The sequence below is a fragment of the Rhinopithecus bieti genome, unplaced genomic scaffold, assembly GCF_001698545.2.
Source record: "Rhinopithecus bieti isolate Rb0 unplaced genomic scaffold, ASM169854v2 scaffold_12155, whole genome shotgun sequence".
In the NCBI taxonomy this organism is placed as follows: domain Eukaryota; kingdom Metazoa; phylum Chordata; class Mammalia; order Primates; family Cercopithecidae; genus Rhinopithecus; species Rhinopithecus bieti.
The window spans coordinates 3618321-3638463 of record NW_016807423.1 but is presented as its reverse complement, the minus strand read 5'-3'; the positions used below and the strand labels follow the sequence as shown (position 1 = coordinate 3638463).

At 53.6% G+C, this 20143-nt stretch overlaps 1 protein-coding gene across 4 annotated transcripts in view; it reads left to right on the top strand.

The window, feature by feature from the left end:
• Positions 1-20143, top strand: part of SZT2 (SZT2 subunit of KICSTOR complex) — a 65195-nt gene that overhangs the window by 32881 nt on the left and 12171 nt on the right. For 3 of the 4 annotated variants that reach the window (XM_017881917.1, XM_017881918.1, XM_017881916.1), the window contains exons 15-58: positions 17-234; positions 1419-1634; positions 1984-2062; positions 2311-2405; positions 2677-2845; positions 3038-3152; positions 3241-3354; positions 3572-3742; positions 3918-4012; positions 4254-4377; positions 4480-4644; positions 4729-4933; positions 5199-5314; positions 5436-5682; positions 7224-7365; positions 7531-7623; positions 7769-7847; positions 7951-8244; positions 8408-8549; positions 8722-8829; positions 8917-8980; positions 9171-9356; positions 9727-9894; positions 9972-10059; positions 10185-10256; positions 10445-10646; positions 11843-11942; positions 12652-12781; positions 14627-14779; positions 14862-14964; positions 15051-15156; positions 15248-15359; positions 16156-16274; positions 16386-16547; positions 16824-16908; positions 17071-17235; positions 17335-17502; positions 17907-18040; positions 18676-18842; positions 18967-19064; positions 19149-19281; positions 19463-19593; positions 19720-19820; positions 19894-20070. In XM_017881917.1, coding sequence (XP_017737406.1) covers positions 17-234; positions 1419-1634; positions 1984-2062; positions 2311-2405; positions 2677-2845; positions 3038-3152; positions 3241-3354; positions 3572-3742; positions 3918-4012; positions 4254-4377; positions 4480-4644; positions 4729-4933; positions 5199-5314; positions 5436-5682; positions 7224-7365; positions 7531-7623; positions 7769-7847; positions 7951-8244; positions 8408-8549; positions 8722-8829; positions 8917-8980; positions 9171-9356; positions 9727-9894; positions 9972-10059; positions 10185-10256; positions 10445-10646; positions 11843-11942; positions 12652-12781; positions 14627-14779; positions 14862-14964; positions 15051-15156; positions 15248-15359; positions 16156-16274; positions 16386-16547; positions 16824-16908; positions 17071-17235; positions 17335-17502; positions 17907-18040; positions 18676-18842; positions 18967-19064; positions 19149-19281; positions 19463-19593; positions 19720-19820; positions 19894-20070 — 6111 coding nt within the window. The remainder of the gene's footprint in view (positions 1-16; positions 235-1418; positions 1635-1983; positions 2063-2310; positions 2406-2676; positions 2846-3037; positions 3153-3240; positions 3355-3571; positions 3743-3917; positions 4013-4253; positions 4378-4479; positions 4645-4728; positions 4934-5198; positions 5315-5435; positions 5683-7223; positions 7366-7530; positions 7624-7768; positions 7848-7950; positions 8245-8407; positions 8550-8721; positions 8830-8916; positions 8981-9170; positions 9357-9726; positions 9895-9971; positions 10060-10184; positions 10257-10444; positions 10647-11842; positions 11943-12651; positions 12782-14626; positions 14780-14861; positions 14965-15050; positions 15157-15247; positions 15360-16155; positions 16275-16385; positions 16548-16823; positions 16909-17070; positions 17236-17334; positions 17503-17906; positions 18041-18675; positions 18843-18966; positions 19065-19148; positions 19282-19462; positions 19594-19719; positions 19821-19893; positions 20071-20143) is intronic. The other variant, XM_017881919.1, reaches the window with a different exon arrangement.

Genomic DNA, 20143 nt, shown 5'->3' with positions numbered 1-20143 from the left:
CACATTCTCCCCTCAGATTGTGTCAGGCTTGAGGGAAGAGATCCTGCAGCTGCGTTTCCCTCACCGGGTACAAAGCAAGGAGCCAACGCCCAAGGTGAAACGAAAAGGGCTAGGGGGCGCTGGCGGGGGCAGCTCTCCCTCCAAGTCATCCCCCGTGCTGGGGCCACAGCAGGCCCTCTCTGACCGGCCCTGCCTTGTGGTCCTGCATAAGCCACTGGACAAACTGCTCATCAGGTTGGTACAGAGGTGTGGAAGGGCATGGCTTAGTGGGGTATGAGTGGTACAGAGGTGTGGAATGGTCTGGCTTAGCAGGGTATGAGTGCTACCACACAAAGGAAGGGTGTGGCTTAGCGGGGTGTGAGTGGTACAGAAGTGTGGAGGGTGTGGCTTGGTGGGGTATGAGTGGTACAGAGGTGTGGAGGGCGTGGCTTAGGGTATGAGTGGTACAGAGGTGTGGAAGGGCGTGGCTTAGCGGGGGATGAGGGGGTCAGGGGTGTGGAAGGGCGTGGCTTAGCGGGGTATGAATGGTACAGAGGTGTGGAGGGCGTGGCTTAGTGTGGTGTGAGTAGGTCAGAGGTGTGGAGGGTGTGGCTTAGCAGGGTATGAGTGGTACAGAGGTGTGGAAGGGCGTGGCTTAGTGGGGTATGAGTGGTACAGGTGTGGAAGGGCGTGGCTTAGCAGGGTATGAGTAGGTCAGAGATGTGGAAGGGTGTGGCTTAGCGGGGTATGAGTGGTATAGAGGTATGGAGGGTGTGGCTTAGCGGGGTATGAGTGGTACAGAGGTGTGGAAGGGCGTGGCTTAGCGGGGTACAAGTGGTAGAGGTATGGAGGGCGTGGCTTAGCCTGGTATGAGTCAGAGGTGTGGAGGGCGTGGCTTAGTGTGGTGTGAGTAGGTCAGAGGTGTGGAGGGTGTGGCTTAGCAGGGTATGAGTGGTACAGAGGTGTGGAAGGACGTGGCTTAGCAGGGTATGAGTGGTAGAAGTGTGGAATGGCGTAGCTTAGCAAGGTATAAGTAGGTCAGAGGTGTGAAAGGGCGTGGCTTAGTGGGGTATGAGTTGGTCAGAGGTGTGGAAGGCTGTGGCTTAGCGGGGTACGAGTAGGTCAGAGGTGTGGAAGGCTGTGGCTTAGCAGGGTATGAGTGGTAAGGGGTATGGAAGGGCGTGGCTTAGCAGGGTATGAGTAGGTCAGAGGTGTGGAGGGTGTGTCTTAGCGGGGTATGAGTAGGTCAGAGGTGTGGAGGGTGTGGCTTAGGGTGGTATGAGTAGGTCAGAGGTGTGGAAGGGCGTGGCTTAGCAAGGTATGAGTAGGTCAGAGGTGTGGAAGGGTGTGGCTTAGCGGGGTACAAGTGGTAGAGGTGTGGAGGGCGTGGCTTAGCCGGGGATGAGTAGAGATCGCTGGGGAGTTGTCCCATTTCCTAGATATGAGAAGCTACCCTTGGACTACCGGGCACCCTTCTTGCTGACACTGGAGCCACCAGGTCCACTGCCTTTGGTGTCAGGCCGCTCAGCCTCTTCTAGCCTGGCATCACTGTCCCGCTACCTCTACCATCAGCGCTGGCTTTGGAGTGTCCCGTCAGGACTGGCCCCTGCGCTGCCTCTCAGTGCCATTGCCCAGCTCCTCTCCATCCTCACTGAGTATGTCATCCAAGTCTGCCAGGCCACTCAGGGCAAGGAGAGAGCAAGTGTAGACTGGGACACTAGCAGAAAGCCTGTAGCACACACTTCCCCTCTAATTCCCAGTCTCAAGTATAGAGCAGCATCTGCTACTGCCCTCCCTGTCTGCTCCCATCACTCAATTTGTTTTGGCCTCTCTCATCCTCATTGGACTTGTTATACCCTGAGGGACCACCAGTTTGAGCAGGGCCACCAGCAGACTTGGCTCCTTGAGAACTGCTGGGAGGTGGGTGTGTGTGGGGAAAGCTTGTAGTCTCAGTGTCTCTTCTTCCCTTATCCTGGCCTTGCCTTGGCCTTTATGGGGCTTCAGAGTCCGACTTTCTGAAGGATTCCACTTTGCCTGCAGTGGAGAAGGAATCATCAACATGGTTCTGGAACTTCCAATTCAGGTATGTGCCATCCCTCATGACACCTTCCTGCCAAGGTCTGTCATAATCTCAGGGACACTGGCCTCTGAGCTGGGTTGGGACTGCTGGAAACTCTGCCTCACAGGGACAGTGTGGCCAGAGGGTGCAAGGTTTGAGGCTGCAGTCAGGACAGTGTGGTGAGGGAACTGAAATTCTGAGGGCCAGAGCTAAGCCAAGCCAGATCTCTGCCTCGGCTGGGATTTGCTCAAGATCTCCCATTTTGCCCACAGAATGAACCACCAGGGCAGGCTGCAGCTGAAGAGAAGCACACCTGTGTTGTCCAGTATATCCTCTTCCCCCCACACTCTACCTCCACCAAAGACAGGTGAGACAGGCCCTCTGTGAGGGCCGCCTCCGCAGAGTCACCCTTCTCCCCACCATCCCCTAGAGGTCTGGCTCCCATATCCTGAAATGATCTTGATCCCAAAGTCAGGGAGTGGGTGTGGTGTGGTGTTTAGATGCTTCATCAGGCAGATGCTGGTCTGGGAAGGCCTTGTGTGACTCGTGGCTGCCCTCTGTGCCTGCCTCCTTCCCTCCATGAGGTTCATTCCCTGCCATGAGGCTGTGCATTGGACTCAGACCCCTTCCTCCTTTAGCTTCTCAACAGATGATGACAATGATGTGGAAGTGGAGGCCCTGGAGGGAGACTCAGAGCTCAATCTGGTCACCGAGGTGTGGGTGGAGCCACAGTATGGGCGAGTGGGACCTGGCCCTGGAAGCTGGAAGCACCTCCAGGACCTGACATATTCTGAGATCCCACAAGCTGTGAGTGTCCTCAGAACAGTACCCCAACCTCTCTCACTGGATTGGGGTACCATCTCCTTTGGAGTACTGCAGTCTGTGGGCTTCCTGGTGCCTCTGAATGGCTGGGACTGTTGAAGCTTCCTGAAGAGCTGGAACCCAGGGTATCCTGGGCTAAGAGGGGTTGACTCCTGACCTTTGATGTTCTTCCTGTAGCTCCATCCACGGGATGCTGCCTGCATAGGCTCCATGCTGAGCTTTGAATACCTGATACAGCTGTGCCAAAGCAAGGAGTGGGGTCCTGTGCCCCCAGAGCCAAGGGTCTCTGATGGTGAGTGGGGCAGGTGGCCCACTGGTGGAGCAGGGGAGTGGGTAGAATAATCATTGTCTCACTGTGTCCTGTCTTTCCTCCCTTGTAGGATTGGATCAGGGAGGAGACACCTGTGTCCATGAGATCCCTTTCCATTTTGACCTAATGGGATTGCTGCCACAGTGCCAGCAGCTCCAGATGTTCTTCCTCTTGCTTGCCAGAGGTGGGTGAACCTGGTACCCTTTCACCCCACACCTAAAGGGCCAGCAAGCCTGGAAGTATTAGAAAATAACAAACAGATGGGTCAGCAAGTGAGCAGATGAGCGGCGGGGGCAGGAGGAGCCCATGAGGCTGAAGGAGGGGCCTGGCTGGTCAGGGCTGAGCCGGGGGCACCGGGCAGCAGGAGGCTCTTGGTGCTGAGCAGAGTGTGTGTCGGGCAGAGCCAGAGGGTGTCCCTTTCGCCGAGGGGTCCTGTCCCGCCAACGACATGGTGCTGTGCCTGCTGCACAGCTGCCTAGGGCAGGAGCTGAGTGACCGGGAGATCCCACTGACACCCATTGACCAGGCTGCCTTCTTGAGTGAGGTGCTGCGGCGGACCTGCCATGTTCCAGGTGAGTTACCCACATCCTCTTGACACCAGACCCTGGCCCAGCCCTTTTCCCCCACCCTCACGGGTGGTTTCCGTCTTTGAGTTTTGGCCTTCCCCTTCCTCCCCCTTTCTTCAACCCAGAGTCCTACCTCTCTGCTGGCTCTGCCCTCTTTCACTCATCTCTACCCTGATTGTAGGTGCCGAGGGGCCACTACTGGGAGTTCATGGGATCCTGAAGGAGCAAGCATTCGGCAGCACCCAGGCCACAGGAGACTCCGCTGTTACTTCCCTGGTCAGCACCGATTCTTCTCCATGAGACCTTGTCACACTGACCTCCTGGCACCACATCTTCAGGCCCCAACCTTCTACCGCCATTGAGACTAAATGGCATCTGCCAATGACAGAATGCCGTCATTTTCCATTGTCCTGGATCTTTCAAGCTGTACCTAAGATGAGTCAGCTCTAGGGTGGTGGAGGGAAACGGGCTGGACATTCGCTTATAGATTGCTCTAATTTCTATTTTTCTCTTACAGAGAGTAGGTCTTCCTGAAACTCTCAAGCCTCTCATCTCTGCCCAGCCCCCTCAGTGGCGCTGCTATGCAAGGCTTGTGAACCCCCAGCATGTGTTTCTGACTTTTCTCCCAGCTACCTTCTCAGGTGCCAGCCACTGACCTCCTCACGAACCCCCTCAGATACAAACCCCTGAGCTCCCGCGCCAGCCCACCAGGCAGCTCTGATTTATTGTCTCATCTTCTTCAGATGTCCAGCGTCTGGCTGCCTGTGGCCTGGAGGGACCCCCTCAAGAGGAGACAAAGCCTAAGTTTGGGGATTGGAGTGGGGCTCCCAGTCTGAAAGATCTAGAAGGAACTGGGGTCAAAGCTACAAAGTCCCAAGTCCCTGTCCTCAGTGTAACCCTGGCTGATGGTAAGGCTGCCGACTCAAGGTGGGCAGGAGTGGGAGTGGGAAACAGACAGGGCTGGAAGACCACATGACACCTTTTCTTCACAGACAATGCCCAGAATCAAGGAGAGCTAAGCCCACCCTTCCGTCGAGACTTACAGGCTTACGCTGGGCGTCAGGCTTCCCAGACTGAGAGTACAGATGGGCCCCGGACCCGGTGTCCTGTCTACATCTACAGCTGTTCACTGGAAGCGCTGAGGGAACAAATGGTTGGCATGCAGCCCCCTCAGGCGCCCCGAGACCTCATCTTCCGGTGAGTGCCTTCAGTGTTGACCTATGTCCTCGCCGGACCATGGCTCCCAGCCAAGAAGTAAGTACACACTAATGGGCATGGGCAGGTAAGTTGCCACATCCTGCTGGCTCCTTGCTTGATTTCCCTCAGCAAACCCTTGAACTTGTTAGGCCATGAATACACTTGATATGTGTCTGTAGATGATCCATTGGAGTGTAGATGGCTAATGAGTCTGAGGTATCACTTAAAGGAGTTAGTCAAGCTCCATTTTCCCTCCCCTTCGTAGGACTCAGTTCCTTGACCACCCCTCCCCATCCTCAGCCTGGATGGAGCCCCGGTACAAGGAGGCAGCTAACCATTGTGCCCTACTGCAGGAGCATGCACAGCGGTGCTATGTCCGTGGTGAGCAGGAGGGTGGTGGGAGGGAGGAGTGGGGCCCTGGGGGAGATACAGGGATTATAGGGTGGGGACTGGAGAGGCCATTCCAGAGCTTGAGCCTCATGGCCCCTTCCACTTCCATCAGGGCTATTCCGCAGCTTGCAGCAAGCACAGAGTGTGACTTCCCAGGATTTGCTGACAGCGGTAGATGCCTGTGAGGAGCTACTACAAGAAGTAGACATCACTCCATTTCTGCTTGCACTGTGTGGCCACACTTGGGGTTTGCCTCATGCACCCCCAAGCCCTGGGCCTCTCAGCCCCGGGCCCTTCAGCAGCAGCATGGAGGAGGGTGCTGAGCCTCGGGAACGAGCTATCCTAGCTTCTGAATCCAGGTTAGGATTGTACTTGAATGATGGATAAGGAGGTACACAGACCAAGTCCCTATAAACAAGGACCTTCCAGTCCAGGGGAATGACTCTCCAAGGTAGTATCTAAGCACCTGAGAAGCAGTAGTGCTTTGTCGCCGGCTCGCTGACTGCCATGCAGCCTTCCTTCCGCATTTGGCACAGGCAGCAGTCTCCCTCCCAGGCTCTCCCCATCTCCCCTGCTTTGACGTTGAGTGATGAGCTGAGTCAGGGATAGGGAGTCCCCTGGTGCTAACCGTGAAAGTAGAGACTTGTTCTGAGGACATCCACACAATAGTAGGAATCTCCCCAACCAATCTGTGAATTTCATGGGGGTCAAAACTGTATCTTGCTCACTGCTAAGTCCCCAGCTCACCTTAGGGGCTCAACAGGTCACTGTTGAAGGGAGGAAGAGGAGGAGAGAAGGAGAAAGGCAAGCAGGCAGACAGCTATGGGTCTAGCATCTGCAGTGTGTTAGCGTTGGGGAAACAGAAGAACCAGAAGGACGGATATGCTGATGACTCCTAGATTGGAACTCCAGTCCAGTTCTCTCTTTGGAGCTCTAGATACCCACTTTTCATGCACCGCAAATGAATGCATTTTCTTCCCACTAACCCTTGATTCTCCACCTTTCTTCTTCATTCGTGGTGAAAGATACCACCCTCAACCTAGTGATCCAAGTCAGAAAACTGGGAGTTATCGCTACTCTGTTTCATAGAAATCCCCATCCATTAAGAAATGTGAAAGTTGGCCGGGCGCGGTGGCTCAAGCCTGTAATCCCAGCACTTTGGGAGGCCGAGACGGGCGGATCACGAGGTCAGGAGATGGAGACCATCCTGGCTAACATGGTGAAACCCCGTCTCTACTAAAAATACAAAAACTATCCGGGCGAGGTGGTGGGCGCCTGTAGTCCCAGCTACTCGGGAGGCTGAGGCAGGAGAATGGCGTAAACCCGGGAGGCGGAGCTTGCAGTGAGCTGAGATCTGGCCACTGCACTCCAGTCCGGGCGACAGAGCAAGACTCCGCCTCAAAAAAAAAAAAAAAAAAAAAAGAAATGTGAAAGTTAAGGCCAGGTGCAGTGACTCACTCCTGTAATCCCAACACTTCGGGAGGCTGAGGCGGGAGGATCACTTGAGCCCAGGAGTTCAAGACCAGCCTGAGCAACCAAGGGAGACCTTGTTTCTACAAAATAATTCAAAAATTAGCTGGGCGTGGTGGCACATGCCTGTGGTCTCAGTTACTCAGAAGGCAAGCAGTGATGGCACCACTGCACTCCTACCTCAGCAACAGAGTAAAAGCCTGTCTCAAAAAAAAAAAAAAAGAGGAAAGAAAAAAGAAAAAGCAATATGGAGGTTAGAGCCAAAATGTGTTATGTTGGTTCTCCTTGCCTCTTTCACCACCCATGCCGTTATGCTAAGCACTCTTCCTATGGACAAAAAGGCTTCCTGTGCTGCTCCCTAGTTGGGAGGCAGGCTTCTTCAGAACTTGGTGGTTCTTAACACTTCAACATCCTTACCCCAACCATTCAGCATAGAGACCGAGGACCTAAGCGAGCCTGAGTGTCAGAGCACCCGTGTCCCTGGCAATCCAGACCCTGGGCCAGAGATCTCTCTGACAGATGTCTGCCAGCTCAGAGGAGAGGCCCATGGTGCCCTTCATAGCGTCATCCAGGTGGGAAGCTTGGGCGAGGGTAGAAGAGGTGTAGAGTCCTGCCTGTGCAGAGGGACAGGATTCTCTCCTGGGTTGGTGGTATGCATGTGTCCTGCCCTAGGGTAGGGAGTAGTGTCCTGTTGAGGGGTGGCTGACATTCTAACCTCCTTCTAAACCCCATAACAGGAGAAGTTCCTAGAGATAAGTCGTCTCCACTTCCGCACAGTGCCTTCCAATCCCCACTACTTCTTCTATTGCCCTCCATCCAGCAGGCGAGAAGTGAGTGGCTCTCTTCCTTACCTCTCTTGTGCTCTCAACCCACAGCCCCAGAGGCCCACCCAGACCCTCTTGAGTCTTGGTTCCCTGAGACCTGGCTGTCGCTCTTGTCTTGCCTTAGATCAAACTGTCTCTTTCTTTTGCCTAGGATGAGGGGCCTCGCGACACAGTAGACAGAAAAATCAGTGACCTGGAGTTTTCAGAGGCTGAGCTTATGGGAGAAGAAGGTGTGTGGGCAAGTGCGTCAAGGTGGGGAAGGCTGCTTCACACCGAGATTCAGGGGCCTCCTCTGCCAGCCTCTCCCATTGACCACGTGACATGCACTACTAGGAGACACATCTGCCTGCTGTGTGGTCACTGAGAGTGACCCAGAGCTAGAGGTAGAATACCGGGAGAGCCGTGAATCAGACCTGGGGCCTGCTGGGCTAGACTCTGCTTCGCTGTCAGATGTAGACACTGTGAATCCTGATGAAGACTCCTTCAGTATCTTGGGGGACGACTCACCCACTGGGCCTGAGAGCCTCCTGCACGACCTGCCCCCACTCTTCCTGCACCTCACATGCTCCGTGCGGCTACGTGGGCAGCACAGCTCAGTGCCTGTGTGCAGCCTGCCTACCTGCCTGGGTGAGTTTGAGGCAGCCCAGGGGAAAGCCAAAAGTCCTGAAACAGCCTGCCTGTGTGGGAGTGGAGGGGAGCCTAGGGGTTATGTTTTTTAACACTTAGAATTTGGAATCTGTGCTTGTCTTAGAGCAGCCCTCAGCAACTGCTAACTTCCCTCCTCTCCCAGGCCAGGTGCTTTCCAGTCTGGAGGGCCCCCCAATTGGAGGCCGAGTTCCCTTGAGGGACCTCAGTGTGACTCTGGATGTCTTCGTGCTGACCTTGCCCCTGGAAGTGGAGCTCCCCACGGCCTCAGACCCTCAGCACCACCGGTGTGGCAGCAAATTTGGTGGGAGGTTTTGGAAGGGGGGTAGGGGGACCACTGAGGGAATCTAGAGCACTTGAGGACTAAGGAGACCTTGAGGAGTCCACGAAAGGAGTGAGGAGGAGGCCCTGGTAGGATAGTAGCTCCTGACCTTTGACTTTTGTTCCCACCCTGTTCAGGTCAACATCTGAAAGCAGTGCTTCATTCCCACGATCCCCAGGGCAGCCATCATCTTTAAGGTCAGATGATGGCCTAGGGCCCCCACTGCCACCCCCAGAGGAAGAGAGGTACTTCCTTATCTCCCTCTCAGAGTCCATTACTCCTTTTCAATTTCATTTTCTGGAAACTAGTATCTTAACCTTTCTTCCAATTAGGCATCCAGGACTATCCAATTTGGCCACGCCCCACAGACTGGCTATTGAGACCACCATGAATGAGGTGAGCCCCTCACCCCCAACACTGTAACTGATTCCCTTTCCATCAGGTGAGTAAGATAAGGTACCCCCTTTGTTCTGGGATAGAAGTGAGACATCTCTCAGTCTGTGAGGCAAAGTATCTTCTAGTCTGGGTTGAGGGGATGCCCAAGGAAGCAAGGGAGGTGCCCTTGTCACTTGCTGTCTAACCGTAGATCCGCTGGTTGTTGGAAGATGAGATGGTGGGGGCACTCCGAAGAGGGGGCATCCCCCAGAGCCCTGCCCTGCACCGCGCAGCTGCCCATATCCATAGCTCGCCTGGACGCTCCACCTGCCTTCGCCAAACTCTGCCACTGAGTTTTGTATTTGGGCCAGAGCGTTCCCTCACACAATTCAAGGAGGTAAGTTGCCCTCAGAACACTGCAGGGTCACCTTGGGGCCCATCCTTCCCTGGGTCCCAGGCACAGTACTGGAAGGCCCTCTGTTAGTTCGAGCTCATAGAGTTACCCTTCCTGTCTCCCTACTGACCACATCGTCTGCCCTCACCCCTGTGCTTGGCAGCCCAACTCAGTGGAAAGAAACCCAGCTCCCAACCTGGTCACTGCTCCTGTTGAACCTTAGGCAAGTCACTGAACCTTTTCTTACCTCAGCAGTGGGGATGCCAGCATCTGCTTTACCAGGTAGTTAGGAGCGTCTCATGAGGAAGTGTAGCTCACCATGTGTAGGGAGGGCTGCCCTGCCTAAACTGTGATCTTGGCTCCTGCTCTCTAGGAGTTTCGTCGCCTCCATCTCCCTGGCCATGTTCTTCTTGAAGACCCTGCCAGTGGCTTCTTCTTTGTGGCAGCTGGCCAACAGCCAGGTGGGTCCCATGGGGAGCCTTCTTCAGCAGCCTGGGCTTGGCACAGTCACGAAGACAGGGCTGAAGGCATCGAAAGGGAGGTGAGTCTCACCTGGGAATGGAGCGGGGTGGTGGGTGTGTGGGGCCTATACCTCAGTCCTGACTTCCTATTTCTCAGACCCTGACAGCCAGCCCCCAAGCACCTGGGTCCCCAGAGGATTGTGAGGGTGTCCCCCTCATCAGCCTGCCCAGCGTGCCACAGGGAGGTAAGAGAGTACTTGGGCCGCAAAGTCTGGGGGCCAGGACCAGATCCCTGACCATGCTTCCATTTTTGGAGGGAGGCCCTAGACAGGATTGAGAGAGGCTCCAGGCATATTCCTTCTCTATCCAGGGAGTCAGCCTGGGCCCAGCCGGGGACTAAGTCTCATGTCCAGTCAGGGCAGTGTGGACTCAGACCACTTAGGTAAGCTGGGGGGAGGGGTGAAGGACTCTAAGCTGATGGGAGGTGGGCTTAGGGCTGCACTGGGAAAGGTCTGGGCAGGAGGCAGCAGAAGGGACTAATCTGAAGTGCATCAAGCTGGATGCACCTGGAGGATCAGGTGAGTCAGGCCCAGCTTCGGATGGGATTGACCTTCAGTGCATCTGACACAGGTTATGATGGTGGCAGCAGTGGCTCAGACAGTGAGGGTCCCAATGACACCCTTGGTGAGAAGGCCCCCTTCACATTGCGGACTCCACCTGGGCCAGCACCTCCACAGCCTTCACTCTCAGGCCTCCCTGGGCCCTGCCTGCCTGACTTCTGGCTCATTGTCCGGGTCCTGCAGGACCGTGTAGAAGTGTATGCACATGCACGGTAAGTAGAAGCCAGGGCCTGCACCCTCACACTCCCATTAACCTCTTCTCTCTGCTCCCACAGTACCTCTCTCCAGTGTTAGAAGTAAGACTTGGGACTGAGAGCTTGGGTAGAGATCCAACTTGTATTCTTAGGTTGGTGGCTCCTGATCACTTTCCACATCTTACAGCTAAGCACATCACGTTCAACTGTCTTATAGGAGTCAAAAAGCTGATGGGGATTTTGGCTTCTAGCTGAGCATTAACAACATATAAGGTTCACAACAGCTTTAGAAGTTCATGTATAAAAATAAGGCCTAATAAGGCTGGGCGTGGTAGCTCATGCCTGTAATCCCAGCACTTTGGGAGGCCGAGGCAGGCGGATCACTTGAGGTCAGGAGTTCGAGACCAGCCTGGCCAACATGGTGAAACCCTGTCTCCATTAAAAATACAAAAATTAGTTGGGCGTGGTGGCAGGCGCCTGTAGTCCCAGCTAATTGGGAGGCTGAGGCAGAAGAATCTTGAACCTGGGAGGTGGAGGTTGCAGTGAATGAGATTGTGCCACTCCACTCCAGCCAGGGCAACAGAGCAAGACACTGTCTCAAAAAAATAATAATAATAAGGCATAATAGCTAATATTTATCAGGTGCATACTGTGTGGTAGGCACTGTTCTGGTGCTTACATGAATCCACTCATTTATCTACATAACAACCCTATGGCGTATTAATATCCTTATTTGGGTGAAGAAACTGAAGCACAGGTCAGTTAAATACTTGCCCAAGGCCATAGTAAGTGACAAAGCCAGGATTCCTGCATAGGCATCGGTTTACTACTGCTGTCATCTCAGAGGTGGGTTGGATGTGCAGGGTAAGGTGGGGTTGAGAAGAAAGGAAAACCACCATTCTGACGAAGACTTGAGAAGAAAGAAGAGGTGCATAGCATAAAGGAGCCTCAGTGTGGTGCCCGTATGGGAGCTGGTGAAGCAAGTGTGGAGCCTCGGCATCCAGAACTGCTCTTGAGAATTCCGTCTCTTCCATTTCCCACCAAGTTTACCTCTGTCCAAGCCTGCTCCCTTTTCATGGTTTCCCTTGGCCCCACCTCCATGACTTTCCCTCCCCTTCGTGATACATATAACTGCAGTTATGTCATATATACGTATCATGCCATTACATATAACTCCTCACTGCAGTTCTGGTCAGATTATCCTTCCTTCCCAGGAGCCTGATTCGGGAGGATGGGGGGACAGGCACTGAGTGTCGCCACCTGCAGCAGCTCCTGGTGAGGCGAGTTGGGGAAATCTGCAGGGAGGTCAACCAGGTAAGGGGCAGGACTCCAGGCCCTGAGACAGAAGAGATGAGAACCAAATTTCTAAGAACTTGATTTTCAGAGGCTATTGGTCCATTTCAGAATCAATAATTATGGAAAGTCTTTGACTCCCCCAGTTAGTAGGATGCTGTTTCTCCCCCAGCTCCCTACAACCTTGGGAGTGCTCCACAACCCACCCCCAGTAACAGTGGGTTACTCTCTCAAACCATCCCAGTAACTATGAGATACTCCCTCTCATTGCACTGTGCTAGCATTAGTGATATACCAGTGACCCAGACAGAGGGACGCTGTAACTCTGTGGAGTTTGTATAGAATGGGGGACAGTTGACAACTGAATTACACAACTTATTTCAATTACAATTGTGAAGAATCCTAGAAGGAACAGTAGAAGCTGCTATGAAAGCATGTAACAGGAATCTGACCATCTGAAGTATCAGGGGAAGCTTCTTAGAGGAAGTGATTTTTAAGCTGAGACCCGAAGGATGGTGAACAGATTCTGGCGCTAAAGGGGCAAGTGTCCCTGACTGAGAATCACTCTCAGAGGCCTGAGCTCTGACCTCTCAGTGATGACTGATACTCTTGTTGACCTCCAATCCCCAGTGATAGTGGTCATTCTCTCTGGCATTTGATCACCCCTGACCACCACCACCCACTTAGGAGGAGATACTTCCGTTCCCTGACCTCGTGCTCCTTCTCCCAGCGACTGCTTCTTCAAGACCTTCATGACAGCCACGTGTGTAACTCTCTTCTGGTGGCCGAGAGTGAAGAAGATCTGTGGCGCAGCGAGACTCCCTTCCACTCCCGTCAGCGGGCACCACTGCCCAGTGATGGTGAGATCCCACCCACGAGCCTCCATCACAAGGCAGTGCTGCTGCCCTTTCTTTTACTGAATACTCTGATGAAAGCTGAGGGCAGAGTCCTCATTACTTGATCATCAGTGCCAGGTACTAGAGAGAGAGCAAGAAGGATGGGACAGGAAAGGATCACTGGACTTGGCTGGTGAACGTCATTGGCTGATGAACGTCAGTGATTTTCATGGAAGTATTTTCAGTAGAGAGATGGGAATAGAAAGCAGATGAAATTAAAAGTGAAAGAGGGTGATAGGTGGGGCAGAGAATAACTACTCTTGCAAGTAGCTTGGCAGTGAAGACAAAATAGATACGGCAGTAACTAAAGGAAGATGGGGGCAAGGAAGGAGCTTTAAAATAAAGTAGAGACTTGAGCGTGTTTATATTCTATAGGGGAAGAGCCAGTGGAGAGGGAGAGGTTGAAGAATACAGAAGAGGAGAGATCATTGAAGGGGCATCAGGCCATGATCCGTCTTCCTAAGAGCCTGCCTCTGCCTGGCCCTGTCTCGTTACCCAGAATGACCGTCTTTCCCTGGCAGGGAAATAGACAGGAATGAAGAGTTTGGGGGAGTGAGGACAAGCAGGCCAGTTCCCATGTAAGAGAAATCCAGAGGGGAGGAGCCTGAAGGCCAGTAGAATTGGCCTTCTAATTGGCTGTTCCTCCAGACAGGCAGCCACAGGACTGCTTTGGGATTTCCGGTCATGGTAAGGGAACACGATAATCCATTCAAGATAGTAACTGAAGTCTCAACACTTCTCCCTTCTCTTACTCCTGATAACCTCTCACACAAACGGATAGAGGAAAAGCTGAACCATAACATTCCTTTGCAGTTCTTCTCTGGTTTAAAAGTAAAATCAGAGTACTCATTATTTTTAACATTCTCAGCAAGTCTGTAGACAAATGTTTCTGACATCTGCAGGAGAGTGCATCTCTCAGCATATGCTGGGATCTCCTCCTTATCAAAGCAGAGTCCCCATAATTAGTGGACTCTCATGGTTTCGAAGGCATCTTCTGCAAATTGAAGATGCGCTAGGACAGGCGAACACTTTTACTTCAAAATGACTTCCAGCAGCCTGAGATGTAAGACCAGTCAGAACCCCAGACACAGCCCTTCCTCATTTTAGTCTCTCCAGAATTTTCCCCTGAAACCCTTAGCAACCAGCATTCCGTTCCAGAGCCTCTGCCTCTACACAGAAACTGCAGCCTCCTGGGTAGCCTGTGTGCTGTTCACACTTGACAGCAGCTTCTCTGAGAGCAAAACTGCCACTTTGATCCACCGCAAGCTCCCTGGAAACCTGAAAAGGGTCAAAGGAGGCATTGTACTGTGGCCATGGGCTCCTGTGTACTGCCACACTACCCTTTGGGTTTGTTGGCGCTTCTGTCCTCCAAACCCCAGGACACAGTTTATCCCTCCTCTGCAGCTGGTGTGCATAAGCAGCCATACCCTTTTGGTTTTAATGAGGTTACTGTTGGAACTCCCCGGAGGACATAGTGCTACAGTGCTACTGACACATATTATGACAGGGTCAGAATCTCTTGGCATGATCTTGAGGATTTCCTCATGCTTTGTCTGCCTTGTTACCTCTCCTTAGCTCCTTCTCTAAGTCTCCTTTAGATACTTCTAGAAACCTTTGTGCTATGACCTGTGTTCCTAAGGGCACGTGTCTGCCTGGCCCTGTTGTGTTACCCAAAATGATCATCATTTATCTGCAGTAATCAGGGACAGGTCTGGAGGAGAGGGCAAGTATACCAGTTCCCAGGTGAGAAGTCTGTGGAGGGCAGAGGGTGGCGTGTCCCATTTGTAATCCCTGCTCCCCTTCCCCCAGATTATGCTGCTGATGAGAGCTGTGCGCCTCGAGGGTACCTGGCAGCCACAATGCAGTTTGTCCCTGGCCATTTCTCCTGTGATGTTGTGTGGGGAACTGTGATCCGAGTCCATTCACGCCTCAAAATGGGACCCAGCATGGGGGTCTCTCGGGGTATGTGATTGGCATGACAGGGCAGGTGAGCATTGGAAGGATCTGGAAAAGGCAGTTTCCTGAGCCCATGTTACTTCCCCAGCCATCCAGGCCCTGCGCTCTGTGCTCAATGCCTTCTCTGTGGTGAACCGGAAAAACATGTTTGTTTATCAGGAACGAGCAACGAAGGCTGTGTACTATCTTCGGTACGTGGCCCTTGGAAGGTGGGTAGGGCATGAGTTAAGGATGGCATGGGAGGAGGCATGTCCAAAGACATGCTGCTCTCTCCCAGGCTCCTGGAGACATCCTGCAGTGACCGACCATGGAAAGGGGATGCGTTGCCCCCTTCCCTCGCTCTGTCCCGAAGCCAAGAGCCCATCTACTCTGAGGAAGCCTCGGCATGTATCACTCCCACTGCCTGATGCCCCTGTGTGCCCCCTTGCACTTTGCTCTCTGGAGCCAGGACCCTGACCACAGTTTTCTCTGTAGGGTCCTCGTTCTCCCTTAGACATGGCCTCCAGCCGCAGTTCAGATGCTGCTCGTCCTGTGGGCCAAGTGGACAGACATATCCAGCTGCTGGTCCATGGTGTTGGGCAGGCAGGTAAGGTCTGAGGAGGGGGTAGGGGAGTGGCCACATGAGGCTCCAGAACCCTCTGGGACTTCTCTTAGAACCTTGCAAGCATTACACTGAAGTTATGTAACAGTTGCAGCCCAAGACCTGGCACATACTAAGTGAGCCATAAATATTAGCTGGAGGCTCCAGACCCTCTGGAACTTCTCTTAGAACCTTGTATTACTCCGCCTTGGGCCCCTCCTCTAGTTCCTGCTGTGCTCAGGGCTTTCTGCAAGCAGGAGCTGCATGGGAAGGGACTGGCTTCTGCCATGTTCAGGGATAGGACTGCAGTTGATTGAGGCGCAGCTTGGGGAAGAGGAGCTGGGGTGACTGGAGAACTGGTGGTGCCACCGGCTTGATACCAGACCGGGTTCGGGGTTAAGAGGATGGTTATTTGTGATATATTTTGCCCGAGGTGTTCAGTAGGCAACTGGATTTTCCAGCTAATATTTATAGCTCAGTTAACATGCTGGTCTTGGGCTGAGACTGTTACATAACTTCTAGTGTAATTCTTGCAACAAACTTATGAGGATGATGCTATTATAATTTTTATTTTATGGATGAAGGCACTGAGGTTTTGAGAGTAAAACTCAAAAAGTATCCACAGTCACATAGTGAGCAGCTTGGCAGAATTGGAACCTAGTGCTGACTACCTCCAGAGCCAGCATTCGTAACACTGCCTCTAGTATACAGGGAATTGTTTGAGTTTGGCATCTTAGGGTTGCTATGGGGGTAGCTGGTTCCTCTACCAGTGTCCCCACCTTCCCACCATGGCTGTGTCAAGGTCCTGAGATCACGGATGAGCTCGTGCGAGTTCTGTGTCGGCGCCTGGATGAGGCCACACTGGACGTCATCACAGTCATGCTTGTTCGGAACTGCAAGCTAACGCCAGCTGATGTGGAGGTCAGCTCCCCTCCAGGCACCAGCATCCTTCCCAGACTCAGCCACAGGTGCTGGGACAGTCTAGGCTGGAACTTCTGCATTCAGCTCTGCCCTCTTCTTCCCACTCTGTAGTTCATCCAGCCCCCTGGAAGTCTCCCCTCAGAGGTGCTGCATCTGGCCCTACCCACGTCCTGCAGGCCCTGGCTCCCTGGCGTGGTACCCTACGGCAGAACCTTGGCCATCTTCCCTGCACTCCCCAAGTACACAGACAGCACACAGCCGAACCACTTCCAAGTGAGTGCACTCCATCTCTCTCCACATCCATGTGCACCCCCTGCCGCCTGCCCCACGCACACCTTACGACTCTTTCCTTACAGATACCACTATATGTACCTTGTCCATGGACCCGGGTATAACCACGTGTCCCCTGGGAGACCATTATTACCCACCTGTGTCCTCTCCGTGCCCATGTCATGTCTACCTGCACCATGTTCCCCATTGTGGGCACCCATCCCTGAGGGTTTTGTCCATTTGCTTGGTCTTAGTGCTCTGTGGCTGTTCTTTCCCCAGCATCCACTCCCACCACAGGGTGGCCTCCCTGACTTGGACATCTACTTGTATAACAAGCCTGGTGGACAGGGCACTGGGGGCAAAGGTATGGTGCAGGGCACGGGCCTGTGGCACCACCAGGTGAGGGAAAGCCTTTTGTCATCCTGTTGCTGAGAGGACCTTTCCCAGGCTTGCAGCTGAGTGGAGGGTCTTGGGAGGGGTGGTCTGCAAGTCCCACAGCTGAACCTTCCTATGCATTTCTACCCAGGGGTTGCCTGCATCACTCTAGCCTTTGTGGATGAAGGAGGGGCCCCCTTGTCAGTGGCGTTGTGGCCCCCCTCCTCTCCGGGACCCCCAGACCCACTGCGAGAGGAGGAATTTGAGCAACTGACCCAGGTCATCCGCTGCCCGGTTGTTGTGGACGGTTCTTCAGGTGGGACAGCTTGGTCAGAGGATGAGGTGTTCAGTTATTGCTGTGGGAGGTAAGGGTGGTGAGTAGAGGGGGATCTAGGGTCCCCTGTTCTCCTTCCAGCTCAGAATGGGGCCCCACGGCTTCGACTGGATGTGTGGGAAAAGGGGAACATCAGTATTGTGCAGCTGGAGGAGAAGTTCCGAGGAGCAGCTCGCCAGGCCCTGGCCGATGCCATCATCGAACTTCAGCTGCTACCAGCTTCACTATGTACAGAGGACACACCCCCAGGTACGCAAGTCAAGAGGTCCTTGGGGTCCAGAGAATGTCACAGATCCAGGCAAGACAGTGTGGCAGGTGAGGGTACAAAGATGGGGTTTAGGGGAAGCATTACAGAAAACTACTACATCAGAATCACTTACTTACAGTTGTCCGTGAGCTTGTCTGTGCATCATCCAGGTGCTACACTGGCAGCAGTGAATGGCTGCAGCTGCTCACCCACTTAGACAGGGCTGTTGCATCAGAAGCTCACTTCATATTAACACATGCGGCTGCACACTATCAGTTGTATATACTGTCATTCACTGACAGGTAGAGGAGGAGGCAGGTCACTGTCATATCAGTCTTGAGATTCAGTTTTCTGGAATGGGGATTGATGATCAGTGATGGGTGTCTGTAATATCTGGTGTCCGCAGGAAGTCTCAGGAACGGATCGTTGGAAACTAAGAGCTCTGCAGGCCGAGCTAGCACCTTTCCCCCTGCCCCTGTCCCTGGGGAGCCTGTGACTCCACCCAGCAAAGCTGGCCGGCGTAGCTTCTGGGATATGCTGGTAATGGGAGGAAGTGGTGAAGTGGGCATCTACCTTTCTGCCTGCCTCCTAGCTCCTCTTACACTCCCTCCTGCCTCCCAGTCCCCTATAGGCCTTGCCACAGTCTCCTTCCATATAAAACTGCTCTGACCTGCCAGACACCATGGCATGTACCTTTAAGTCCCAGCTCCTCAGGAGGATGAAGTAGGAGGATTTTACTTCAGGCCAAGAGTTCAAGGCTGTAGTACGTTGTGATCATGCCTGTTAATGGCCACTGCACTCCAGCCTGGGCAACATAGAAACACTCTCTTAAAAAAAACAAAACAAAAACTGCTCTGTCTTTTGGACTAGAGTTTGCAGAATGTGGCAGTTCTCACTGATGTAGAAGGAGCCTTAACTTACTATGTACCTTCACTTCCATTTTTCTTGTCGGATCCTCACGACAGCTTGCAAGATAAGTAGAGCTTTTACAGTGAGGAAGGTGAGGCTCAGGAAAGTTAAGTAACCTGCCCAGGGCTCCTTAGCCTGCCCTTGGGGAAGCTAGGGTTTGAACCCAGACCTCTGAATCCTCCTAGCTCACTGCTGTTCCATAGTGCCTCCATCCCACACCTTTCCTCTTCCCAGTAGCCCTTCCTCATTCACTGCATTGCCCCCAGAGTAAAACAGAATGTGGGGATTTGGGTTCCCCCAAAACAACTGATGACATTGTCCTGGATCGGCCAGAAGACACTCGGGGCCGGAGGCGTCACAAAACCGAGAGTGTTCGGACTCCCGGTGGAGCTGAGCGGGCACCGGGCTCAGATTCTGGAGCCCAGAGACAAAGGTGTGTGTGTGGTGGTATTGTGCCCTGGGAGAGTAGGGGTGTGAAGTCACAGATGGGCCGTGGTCTGTATAAACATACAAGTGTCATGTATGGACATGAGGCTCTTACTCCCACTGTCTTTCAGACGCCGGACCACACAGCTAGAAGAGGGTGAGGTGGGGACCCTTCATCCTGTGTTTGCCCGTGCTGCTCGGCGCTGGATGGAATTTATGGTTCAGATTGGTGAGACCCCAGCCTCCCCTCCCATCCCTCAACCCCAGCCTGGTCTCCATCCTGCAGCTCCATAGTGACTCCTCTGCCTCCCAGGTTGTGCCTCAGTGTCCAGAAGCTCCACCCACATGGTGTCCCGGTTCCTCCTTCCATCCATCCTGTCTGAGTTCACCGCACTAGTCACCTCAATGGCTGGAGACACCAGTGTCCGCATCTTTGAGCAGCGTTTGTGAGTGTAGATCCTATAGAATTGAAGGGAACTCCCCTAAACTTGCTAAAAGCTGGGCCTATAGGAAGCCAACCCTGAGGAAACTGAGCTAGGAGAGGTGGAAACAAGGCCCAGGGAGGTGAAGACTAGGCCAGGGAGTGGTGTCATGGATGGCCTTTCTGTCTGCCCTCCCTTTCAATAGGGGTTCGGAGCCAGAGATCTTCAGCCCTTGTTCCCCTGGGCAACTGGGCCCGTCTCCCCGCCCTGCAGCTGAGCGGCGTCTGCTGCTTCTGGGAAGGAACTTCTTGCAGTGGAGGAGACCAACACAGCAGGGTGAGGGCATGGCCTGTGGGGGTAGGCTAAGAGTAACTGGTGGGGTCTCCAACCTTGCAGAGGAGAGGGTGGGATCAAGGGGGATCTGTTCCCAGGCCCCTGTTGTGCCCCTCCCCCACCCTGTAGCTGCCAAAGCCATGCAGCGCTTCGAGCCAGGAGGTGATGGGAGCTCAGGACGAAATGCTCCCCGGCAGAGGCTCTTGCTACTGGAGGTCGTGGACAAGAAGGTAGATATGGGGCTAGGGACTGGGTGGGAAGAGGGGTTCCATATTCTCACTGACCCTGACCCCCGACCTCCAGCTACAGCTGCTGACCTACAACTGGGCTCCAGACCTGGGGGCAGCATTGGGCCGAGCACTGGTTCGCCTGGTGCAGTGGCAGAATGCACGAGCCCATCTCATCTTCTGCTTACTCAGCCAGAAGCTTGGACTCTTCCATCATTATGGCCAGTTGGACTTCCCCGTGCGAGACGAAAAGGTACCTGCTGCTCTGGCTCTTCCTATAGTTTTGGCTACTGGGGGGTCAGTTAAAGGAAAAACCAGCTCAGAAG